Raw genomic sequence first — 12771 nt, 5'->3', positions numbered from 1 at the left:
ATCAGGTCAGCATTGGTCAACGAATAGTAGCTGGTGTATTTTTTAAGTCATTTATTGACCATGTTGAAAATTGCTACACTGCTCTCAAGAAATTGACATACGGGCTGATTTTAGCCACTCGAAGGTTACACCCTTACTTTCTCTCTCACCCCATAATTTTTTTAACTAATAACACACTAGGCCGAGTACTCATCAATTCAGAGGCATTCGAAAGATTAATCAAGTGGACTACAGAGTTAAGTGAATACGACATATAATACCAACCCTAAGTGACCATCAAAACTGAGGTCGTAGCTAATGTTGTGACGGAGATGCAAAATCCTGAGCCAGAGAAAATTTGGAAAATTTATATGGATGGATTGTCCACTCTACATGGTAGTGGAGTTCGAATCCTTTTGATACCATAGCATGAAGATAGAATGCAACTGTTTGTTTGATTAGACTATTGATCCACTAATAATGAAGTAGAGCATGAGGCAGTGATAGCTAGTCTGTAGGCAGTGAGACATGTAGGAGCTGCCCAGGTCCTAATTTACTTGGATTCTCAATTAGCAACTCAACAACTCTCGGGTAATTTAGAGATAAATAATGAACGGTTAAAGTCGTATGCTTCTACATTTGAAAAATTGAAGTTGGGGTTTCAAGAGGTGGTGTTACAGAAAATTCCTCGAGTAGAGAATATGCAGATGAGCTACCTAAGTTGGCTAGTTCCTTGAGCCCTTGGTCGATGGATAAACCAATCGAGCAAACACTATTGGTAGCTCATATCGAATGACCAGTTGTAGCAGAAATCTAAAGTGATTAGCGAGCACCATTGATTACCTTCCTCCGACAGGGAAGTTTACCAGCCGACCAAGAGCAAGCATGTATGATAAAAAAGTGAGTCAGTTAGTTCACATTTATTGGAGATCATTTATATAAGAGAGCATTTTCATGCCCGCTGCTTAAGTGTATCAAATCGGACGATGTCCAGTACATTTTGCAAGAAGTACATCAGGGTTCATGTGGAAGCCATCCGAGCAGCCAGTCACTCGCACGGAAGATTTTGTTAGCTAGATATTTTGGTCCACTTTGCAAGCGGGCTCGACTCAACTTGTATCACTTGTTTATCATGTCAAAAACATCAAAACATATCGCATTGACCCACAGAATTATTGAAGACATCAATATCGCTTGCCCATGTTGGATCTCGTAGTTATTTTGATGTGATCAACCATGTTAGATTAAGTTCTGTTTGGCTTTGATCCCTGTGTCTAAGTGTGCAGGAGCTTAGGAGCACAGGAAGTCGAGCAGAAGACGCAGCTAGCGAGAAGGATGGCACGGGAAGGGAGCTAACGGGCTCGGTGCATCCGAGGGATGAAAGGGCTGCGGAAGAGCATACTGGTCACTACAACAAAAATCCTCATAGACATCGGTTTTCCACCGGTGTCTATTTCATTTTCGACCGATGTCTATGAAGCCGATGTAAGAGGTCTGCCATTTTAGACATCGGTTTAAAACCGGTGTAGTATCACTTAACGACACCGGTCTTCGAATCGGTTATTAACCGGTGTAGAATCATTTAACGACACCGTTTCATCAATGGTGTAAAACCGATGTAATATTGTATGTTAATAACACCAGTTTTGGCAGCGGTAAATGACCGATGTAATATTAATTAATAACACCGGTTTTGCAACGGTGGAAAACCGATTTAATATGGATATTTTTTAACAATTTGATTTCCGAAACAATGAAAAACCGACAATAATAAAAAAAAATACACAAATATTCACAAATTATACAAATATTCTTCATTCAACAATATCCATAAAATACACAAATATTCACAAATTATATAAATAATCTTCTTACAACAGTATCCATAAAATACCCAAACATTCTTTTTACATCAAAAGCTAGCTAATAGATATCAAAATCAAGGTAGAACATTCTTTTAACAACACATCAAGGTAGAACCACACTTCAAATGTAATCTAACATGCATTCAGCCCACTCGAACCGCACTTCATCAATTTTAACTCTGGAGTACTTGAGATTAGTAAACTGTAAAAACACATAAATAATATATTAGTAAACCAAGATAAAAAATCATAGTTGAAAAAGCAGTAAGGGCACCCGGTAACAAGATGACTAACTGAAATACTTAAAAAAAGAAACATTCATCAATTATCACATAAATATAAGGGATTAATTTGTAACAACAACTCAACAAAATTAGCTACCTCCCTAAACTAAGGGATTGGTGTGCATTGAGATCAAGAAAGGTGAAACAAACAACTGTATATATCCACTAAAGAACTTGAGCTTTTCTGACTTGTAATTCTCTCCCCTAAACAATCCAAAACTCTTGTACGTATAAAAAGTGACAAAGAATAAATTTCCTTTAGAACCAACAGAACTATGAGATCAACTTGCTAATCAAATTACTAATATTGTGGTCAATATATAACTGTATATAATTTCCAAGGCCTATAATATATGGATGAGGATGCTCAATAATACATCAAGTAAAACAAGAAATAAGTAAAGAAGTAAAACAGTTGCTAATCAAAAGGACATACCTTGACAACTACCCATGTTGGTTGTTTTTTCCCTTTCCTTCCCGCCTCCATATTATACATTTTCAAGGCCCTTCATGCATATAATCAGTGGGAATTGTATTGCCACATCAAAATACATCCATGTTTCAACAAAGGTAAGAAAAGAAGCAAAAAAATTTACATGTTGACAACATATTTCCAATACTATCACCTATTTCCTGGCATCTATTAATTTTTGCCCCCTTGATTTTCCTCAAAGGACTGTGTAGGAATCCCATGACCAACATGAGGAGACAAAGACATGTTCTGCATATGATCCTTAAACAGTCTACACTCAATCCTGATTGGAGAATAAAAGAAGGAAAACATATAAAACACAGTTTACGTTTTAAAGAATTCATAAGATGGTGATGTCTTAAAGTTTGATTGGTGCATCAGCAAGTTGGATAAAATGTTTTAAAGTCTACAAACAGATAAGCTAGAAACCTGGTCTAATCACTGTAGGATCAATAAATTAGAAGCAGCTTGACATCTACATTTGGCAAAGTCAAGAAGGCAATAACCACTGAAAAAAGAGATTAAATTAATTGAGAATCTTAACTTGTAAAAAACCACATAGGACCACACTATATTGTAGGAGAGTGTCACGCCCCAGAGGAGTCCCTGTCCGAGAAAATTTCAGCAGCATCTCCCCTGTACGGTGGACAATCTGAAACTTTTCTACATCCTCATATACCTCAGCCACAGGCGGCTGGAATAATAACAATAAATAAAAACAATCACCACGCAGTTTATATAGATATTCAGCCTCTGGCTGTCACAACCACGCAGTTAATAATAGTAATCACGAACAATAGTACTTTGACTCGAAATCCACCCTACTCAACTACACTCGTAAATCTCAAATCCGACGAACTCACCTCTTCTGCCGTCCAGGCAGGCATGTAGTAGAATAAATCCAAATCCAAATCCATCGACATAATAAAATCCATACAATGTCCATAAGTAAAATAATCCAAAACTTAACAAGTTCAAAACAATCTAGAACAGAAAAGAAACCAAAAGAAAACCAATCATATCCTCGAGGTCTGCAGGACCAGCAACTGGAACTCTCTCCTGACAGCATCAACCTGAAAATATCAACAATGGAGGCGGGGTGAGTCCAACACTCAGCAGGTATAATTGATATGCAAAGTAAAGAAATATCACCTAACACTAATCATGCGTACAGTCTCCTGATATAAGAAAGATATAAATATGCATCTGAAGTAAACAGGAGAGAATCTGTACTAACCAGGACCTGAGTATAAGGACAAACAGTCCGAGTGGTGTAGGAATCCTGTATGCATGTCAAACATAGGTATCCAAACAATATGCACCATATAAATGCAGCAAGCACAAACACAAGCAATAAATGCATCATGCATATGATGCCAATGATGCGTCCTGGTCACCCCTGACGCCAGTCGATCATCTCACACACAATAGTGAGGCCGAGTGGATAGGGCTGTGACAACTGTGCACTCTGTCGTCACTACTCCTGATGAGTGACCGAGTGGACGGGATGCTCTCGGAGTACACCTATCCTCCTACCCCAAATCATAAATGGGGGAGCGCAATGCTCTCATCTCCCGGTACACGATAACGGGGAGGAATCCCTGCCGGATAACACGTTGTGTCACACTACCCATGAGCGGACCAAGGGTGCCTAACAGAGTGCCTGCTGCAACACACTCAACCTGAATCGACCACTAACCCATGAGTGGTGGTGTGTGCAGATCCATGTAACTGGCGATGTGCTCAACAATAATGGAGCCGACTATCGCACAGCATGCAATCATGCAAATGGTGCATAACACTAACCACAAAATATCCTGACCTAATCCACATGTATATAAAAATGCATCATAGGTCAACGAACCAAAACAATCCAAAGGTACACAGAAGGTATAAAACCTAGGTCCTGAACATGGTAAAGCATGGTATATCACTACCCCTATAAGCATGTATAAACAGGTAAAATATACATGAGATGCAAACCAATCAATCAATCAAGCATGTACCAAGATTTGGATAGTGATTAACCGAAACAGGTAAGAAACACAATTAATGCAACATGTTAATTTCATTACTAAGCATATCAAAGACAAAAAGTCAAAAGTACCCGCCTCCAATAAGAAATGTCCAATCCGACTCCGAGATACTCGTCTCGTGTCAAAATCCTGTGTCACAATATTTAATTTAGTTAATTCTATCATGCCTCCATTAACTAAACCAAATCATAATTTCATTAATCAATTAGAGTTAAACTCATTAACCCTAACCCTATCCACCCTTCTATTGATCAAGGTCTATATATATTTATATATATCCGACCTAACATAATAATTTCAAATCCAATTTCATTTTCCTAACCTTCCTTCAATTCGGTGCATACTATAGCAAAAGAAACAACTGCACTACACCTTACCTCAATTCACAGTCGTTACAAGAACCAATAGCCACCAAATGGAGTGACTACCCAACCACAGAACAACCCCACAGCAAGTTCCTGCTGCGGAATTCACCACATTGCTGCCCAACTTAGAGTTGTTGCTGCCAACAATTAATTAATTACTACCGAAATCCAGATACACTATCCTGATCAAAAACAGAAATCCAAAACCAAGAATCCAATCTTACCTCAACCGTGACCTAATTCCACCACAAAGGAAGATTGATCAGGAACAGAGGAAAGGCGGCACAGTGAGGTCCTTCAGTGATGATCGGCCGTAGCAGCACAGAGAACAGAAGGGAGAGCGTCGGCTGTGACAAATCTTCGTCCCCGAGACACTGGTCTCGAACAGCACCAGCAAAGATCGCAGCAAGACGCTCACTGGCGTTGGCAAGGTGGCTAGGGCACAAGCACAAATGAGGCAGCACAGGGAGGAGCGGCACTGACTCCGGGCGACCTAAGGTACAACGCAGTGGTGGCAGCCGGCCTTAGGGCTCGGCTGGATCAGCGTCGGTGAAGGGGAGAAGGCGTCGGCTAGGGCAACGAGGGATGCGGCGCTGCTCCGTGCATCGCCGGCGGCTAGGGCAAAGTGAAAGAGGGTCGGCGTCGGCAGTGGTGGCGGCGCGAGGTGGCTAGGCGCTAGGGCAGCGACAAGGGACCGGCGGTGTCGCACCTAGGGCTCGGCGCTGCTCGGCGTCGGGAGAAGGAGAAGATGTAAGAGGAGAGGAGGAAACCGAGAAGAGGAAGTGGAGGAAACCGCCGTGAGCGCCGGTTAGGGCTCGGCGTCGGGAATGGCTCGGGCGTGCAGGGGTTTTCGGCAAGGAGGAGAGGAAGTAAAGAAAATAAAGAAAAAGCAAAATAAATAAAGAAAAGGAATTTAGAAATTCAACTTTTCCTCATTTAAATGGGGTAGCCTAAACAGGCTTTCCCGGAACCCAAATTTTATCCCCCGTTAACTCGCCCATACAAGCTCCGAAAAATTCCCGAAAAATTTCCTAAAATTCCGTAAAATTCCCTTATTAATATTTGCCTATTTTCAGTATTTTACAGAGAGAGACTCACCTGCTGCCATAATATTTTTCCTTAATGGAGTCCATGTTGTAGTACGTTCAGAGGGGAAGCCCTTCATAGCAAGAAAAATACATGAAGGATTAATAGGTTGCCTTGTTTTTAGTATAGCTTTCTTCAAACAAAATGAAAGCATAATAGCACACTAGCTCTAAATTGGAAAAGAAAAAGAAATATTTGTTTCCACGGAGCCCATGAGAGCACTGGGCTCTATTGGGATCTAATGGAGTTGAGCAAATAGAACAGAACCAAAAAATATGCAGTGAAATGATAGAATTTTCTGAGTGAAGCTAGCCTAATTTAGGAACTGACAGCGACCAAATAAATGATTTTGATGCAGAAAAGAAAGACAATATACCAAAACATGTATTAGTGAAAGATTAATGTTGCCGACCAGAAAAAAGAAGTCTTTAGATGAAGTTTCGGAAGGATTCATATAAATGATTGTTGCTGAAAGGAGGAATCTTCTGGTAACCACAAGAGAGATTCTAGCACAAGATTTGTTTCACATTAACACTAATTTATTGAAAGGTTCATTAAACATGAGATTGAAAAGGAACATGAATTCTTCTAGAAAAAACAATGCTCCAGCTCAAAGGAGGTGCAAAATGTGGGCTAGAGAGCACCTAGAACCTTGGCCTGCATATTCCTTGACCTCTTAGATATAACTACAATCTTGATAAAAATTAAACAGAATCAAAGCAAAAGGAATAATATTTATCCAACTCCAAGAGATTAATAGAAGTGAACTGATAAGAGTTAAGACGATATGATAGTTCGATACTTGTGAAGGCGATAGTTCATTTTTTAAATCTAGCAAGTGTATTTTCGATACTTGTGAAGGCGATATGATAGTTCGGTATATCCAAGGAATGAATATTTCAAAACATACATACCCATTGGAATAGTTTCCAAAATCTTTTTCTCGATATCTTCTCCTAGTTTAGCTGTCATATCAGATGCAATGAACCCCGACACAATAGCATTCACCTGTTAATTATCAGCAAGTTAGAATTCACCTGTTAAATATCACCAATTTAGAATGCACATGATAATTACAACAAACATAATTCAGCATGCAACTTTACAAAGTTGTGGATTTTGTATTGGCTACTTCAAGTTTCATAACACATATTTCCATACAAAGTTTTTGAACTTTCATTTGCAAATATGCGTTTTATTAGAATTTGGAATACTAAATCATTTTAAACATTTTCCCAAAAAATTCTATCAGTTCCATTGTGAACCTATCTGAATTATGATTATATGAATGTAAATGTTGAATTTATTTAAGGTAGTGACGAGTTTTTAAAATGGTTCTAATAAATTATTCTAATAAATTATCAAAACTGAATATTATAAATATTGTTCTAATAAAATATTGTACAATGTCGGACAACAAGTAATGTATCCTAAGTTATTGTGTTAGTCATGTTGATAAGTATCACGCCGTATTGAAATCCAAAAATTTTGGACACACTACAAAATACTTCAAGCTGAATTAATAATGTTTGTTATCCTTTTGTACCTTGTATTCATATAATACAATGTCAATTCTGTACATGGACACAAAGTTAGAAGTTACGGACACAGATCAAAGTTAGGTATATAGTTATCTTCTCTTCTTTTTTATCTCCTTCCTCTCTAACTCTACACCAACACCACATGATGAAACAAGAAATTGTATCATTTCAGTCAAAGTCTAAAACTTTAGCACGATTCCAAATTCTGAGCCTTGATATTATCACACATGCATATTTGCTACTAACCTTAATTTGACTTATGTTTTATCGAAAACTTCATGCCATCTATTCATCCCATCCACCTAAATCATCAATGTTCCAACAATTTTGGCACCATTATTTCCAGAATTTAGGTATACCAAACACTTGATTGGTCTAGGTAGTATTTGAACCAAAGGGAACATTGATCTTAGCTAATGCTAAGGATCAACAAAATAAAAGAACAATCACATCAAATGATTTCCCGTTTTTTCTTTATCTAGAAATCACAAACTGAGAAATCTTTTTCTATCCATTTCCTCCAAATTATTTTCTAGCTCTTCTGGTAGCATTTTCCCTTCCTTGTAATAATCAATTTTCATGATAGGGTTTAATTAGAAGCAACATTTTGACAACTCAATAACAAGATTTACTTCTGGAAATCCACAATGTCTATGCTAATAACAAATGAATAATCATAAATATGGTTTTTACCAAGCCAATTGCTCATATAGATATAAATCCTTCAGGTTAAATACTATATTGAATGACTTAGCTAATTGGTAACCAACTGCTAAAAATATATATATGAAGAGAATACCTTTTTCTTCTTCATCATAATTTTTGTTGTTGCCTGCAGGAGAAATGTCATCATGGTGAAATAAGTATTCATCATAAAAGATTGCAAGATAATAAGATATGAAAATGCATGTCTGTGGGCAAAGGTAGACACTAGTATGATTCAGGTCAATGACTTCCTTCCATTGTGATTTTTTCATTCTCATCAACAGTGTGTCTCATGACAAGATGAACATAAGTATAATTCTAGACAACTGCATTGTTAACTAAAATGTCAACTGATCCCCAAGCATCTACTGCCTAAAAAAATTACACATGCAATAAAATAAGTCAAAGATGAAATTGTAAGAAGCCAGATCTATGCAATCTTCATTACTAACAGTTTTGACCATGGATTCCACATCCTCTTCTTTTGAAACATCTCCTCCATAAGTGAGAGCCTGACCTCCTGAAGCCTCAATCTGCATAAATCATTTTATAGTAAATGCGTTATAGTAAATGGGTAAATCATTAGATTTTTTTTTTTTTTTGTTACGAGAAAAAGCGTTATAGTAAATATGGGTAAAAATAGATAACAAAAGTAACATCATGAGCTGATGATAAAGTAACTTACCATCCTCGCTAGCAGTGGCATTGCCTAGATCACCAGCATGTCAGTTTTCATCTTCAGGAGCACCATGTAACTTTCCAGCAGGATTAAAATGAGGCCCTGCAGTATACAAGAGCATGAGTACATAATCAATAATTTAATCCTTTCAATCAGAAACTTACAACTCAATAGATCGCCATGAAGGAAAAGGTAAATAATTTTACCAGTTGACATGCATCCATTGGTGGTGTCTCCAAGAGCATGCACATGGAAGCCATGAAGCCCAGGCTTGAGGCCAGTGATGGATCCGGTGATGGTGGTTGGACCTATCACAGAGATTTACATCCCAAAATTAGATCGGATCACAAATTCACAGAAAAATCAAAATGGTTGAAGTTGAAACCCTAGATCTGAAAGGATTTAGCATTCCACAAGTAGTATTTCAAGAGATTTCTCACCATCTCCTTCCTGGACGAAGTAAATTGTGCCCTTAACACCCTCACTGTTACCCAAGACAGCAACAGCCTTCACCATTTCCTTAGGTGTTCTACACAGCAGACATCAAACACAAGGTTAAAGACATCATTAAATGTCTCAAAATAAGTAGCATCGCCACTAGATGAGAAATAATCGATCTCGTCTTCCAGATACAAAAAGAAAATCAACTCAACAATCGCCAGACTAAACGCTAAACAAATACCATCAAACTCGAGACGAAATCAGCTCTCGCTCCATCATAGATAGAGAACCCATCAAATCTCAGTAGAAAACTCCACTTTTTCTTCACCAAATCAAATCAAAGCAGTCGCATAAGTTAAAATCGAGAAAAAAAAAGAGATAAAACCTAAGGATCGAAAACAAAACAACAATACGATGGAAGGCAAATTTCAGATCGGAAAGTATACCTTTGATAAATGGATTAAAGGAAAAAAGAAATGAGATTTACCAGATGATCGAGCACCAAAACAACAACGGGGCAGAAATAAGAGATTCAGATTAAAGAAAACAAAAGCAAATATAAAGATAGAATTATGGAAGAAGAAAGGTGGTGAGGTTGGAAGGAAGAATAAAAAAGAAACACTGAAAAAGAGAAAGAGGTAGAAGAAGAGGTCAAAAGTGCGACCTTATTGAACCAGATCCCATGGGCGAACTGGATTGCGTGGTGGAGGTCAGAAAACGGAGAGGTGGAGGCGAGCTCCTTGGCGAAACGCTTGCTACCGCAGCACCGTAGCATATCCTCCTCCGTCCATGAAAAAGATGCCATCTTTTGTAGATCTAGGAAGGGGAAGAGGGAGATGAGGCAAGGAGGAAAGTGGTGGTGGTGTCGTGACGGTATACGATGGACGGTGCGATATAGGTTTAGGTTTGGAGGGAAGAGTGAAGTGTTGAAAAATTTGGCTAAGTATTGGTGGAAAAATTATATTATTTTATTTTGGTGCATAGACATTGGGTTTTAAAAAATCGCTGTTAAAATCGGTGTCTACTAACGAAAAAAAGGGCGCTCATAGACATCGGCTAAAAAACCGATGTCTATGAGCGAAAATCTGCGCTCATAGAGACCGGTTTTTGGAAAAACCGGTGTAAAATACTCAAAGACATCAGTTTTTGCTTAAAACTGTTGTTGTTCCACCGATGTCTATGAGAGTTTTTGTTGTAGTGGGTGGACTAGAAGAACGTACGTGACGTACGAGGGATGAGAATCCGAAGAGGAAGCATGCTCGAGGAGAAGGCTGGAAATTGAATTTGGGTGAGCCCTATTTTGTTTGGCCGCAATCACCCAGGCGATCAGAGCAGCAATGGAGCAGAGAGAGATTGTAAAGGCTGCTGAAGACGCCTTCTATGGGAATAGAAGGCGCTTCCGAGGCGTGCCAGCGCCTCCGAGGTGTGCCAGCGCATCCACCACTTTCAGGCGGAAGGTGCCTTCCATAAGAATGGAAGGCACCTTCCATACGCATGGAAGGCGCCCTCCATGAGTATGGAAGGCGCCTTCAGCTAGTCAAACTAGACATTGGCAGTGGATAAAGCTTTATCCACTGTGCCTCGCTGGAGGCCCGCCTACGGATAAGACTTTCCAAAGGCTATAAAAAGACTCCTGGACCTAGGAAATTAATAACAACTTCTGTAATCAATTTCCTAGTCTTTTCTGAGCTTTTCATAGATTGCAAGAGGCATCTCCGCCTACACAAAGGAGATATTTCTAGTAGAGTTTTGCAACCGCCTTGGATTAGCAACCACCTAGGTTGTAACCAAGTTAAATCTGTTAGCCTCTTTTAATTATATTAGTTGTTCATTTTTTAGTTTATAATTATTGTGATAGTACTACTAATCTTAGTTGGAACAAGGAAAGGTTTTGTTTTTTTTTAACAGATGTTGCGCCCTCTGGCTGGCCCCGCCACTGTGCCAACAACCCATTCACTAGTGGGAATGGATATCGTAGGGTCTTTCCCAATAGCATCCAATTAGAGGAAATTCCTCCTCATAGTAGTAGATTACTTCTCCAAGTGGGTGAAGCTGAGCCACTAGCTAAAATAACAGAGTAGATGATCATCAAGTTTCTATGGAAAAACATCGTGAGTCAGTTCGGTATTCCTTACAAGATTATCTTTGATAATGGAAGGAAGTTCTAAGGGCGGAGGATAAGAGAATGGTGCACAAGTTATGGCACTCTGCAAGTTTTAACTTTCATGGCATATCCCTAAAGCAACGACCAGGCAGAAGTTACCAACAGAGAAATTATCAAAGCATTCAAAACCCGGCTTAACCATCTCGGAGGAAGTTGGGTCGAGGAACTTCCAGTGTATTATGGACTTATCGCACTATACCTCGGGAGACCACAGGCATAACCTATTTTCATTAAATGTACGGAGGAGAGGCAGTTATACCAGTGGAAATTGACGTTGAGTCTTATAGGAGACAATTATATAATGAAGATAATTCCGATCGTCGTCTTATGGAGCTGGATCTTATAGAAGAAATCAGAGATAAGGCAATAGCTCGGCTGATGGCCTACCGACAGCGTATAAAGCAAAACTATAATAGGAGGGTCATCCTGAGATTTTTTCAGATCGGCGACCTAGTATGGAAAGGAATTAAGTCGGTCGGCGAGGTCAACAAATTGAAACCACAGTCAGGTGGGCCATATAAGGTGGTGTTGCAACTCAACTTGGGTTCCTATTACCTGCAAGATACAAATGGGAAAAACTTAGACTGACCTTGGAGTGTAAATCATCTACAGGCCTATCAAGCTTAAAAGTGCATTTGCACTAAATTTAAGTAGTTTGTAAAAGCTTATATGCTCAATGAATGTAGGCGAGTTCAAATTGATATATCCCAGTCCCAGACTCTCGCATCAATCGACCAAGTGATAAGTAAGCTTGCTCTCACGACTAAGTCCTGACTCTCGCACTGATCGACCGAGTTATAAGTAAGCTTGTTATCATAACCAAGTCCCAGACTCTTGGACCGTTCAGTCGAGTTATAAGTGAGCTTGCTCTCACAACCAAATCTCAAACTCTCGAATTATTCGACCAAGTTATAAGTGAGCTTGCTCTTACTACTAGGTCTCAGACTCTTAGACCATTTGACCGAGTTATTAGTGAGCTTACTCTCACGATCAAGTCCCAAACTCTCGCACCGAATGATCGAATTATAAATAAGTTTGCTCTCATGACCAAGTCCTAGACTTTCGGACCTTTCGACTGAGTTATAAGTGAGTTTGCTCTCACGACCAAGTCTCAGACTCTTAACGGCTGAGTTATAAGTGTGCGTACTCTTACG

At 39.1% G+C, this 12771-nt stretch overlaps 1 protein-coding gene across 1 annotated transcript; it reads right to left on the bottom strand.

The window, feature by feature from the left end:
* Positions 1 to 9028: 9028 nt before the first annotated feature.
* On the bottom strand, positions 9029 to 10258 carry LOC122053436 (superoxide dismutase [Cu-Zn]-like). The gene is made up of 4 exons (XM_042615491.1): positions 10074 to 10258; positions 9453 to 9541; positions 9219 to 9320; positions 9029 to 9114 (listed from the first exon to the last, which is right to left on the bottom strand). Exons 1-4 carry the CDS (start codon positions 10256 to 10258, stop codon positions 9059 to 9061), a joined length of 432 nt encoding a protein of 143 aa, XP_042471425.1. The 3' UTR covers positions 9029 to 9058.
* Positions 10259 to 12771: the final 2513 nt, after the last annotated feature.

Source organism: Zingiber officinale, chromosome 3A, assembly GCF_018446385.1.
Source record: "Zingiber officinale cultivar Zhangliang chromosome 3A, Zo_v1.1, whole genome shotgun sequence".
In the NCBI taxonomy this organism is placed as follows: Eukaryota; Viridiplantae; Streptophyta; class Magnoliopsida; order Zingiberales; family Zingiberaceae; genus Zingiber; species Zingiber officinale.
The sequence above is the reverse complement of the archived record's forward strand: the minus strand, read 5'-3'. Positions and strand labels throughout refer to the sequence as shown.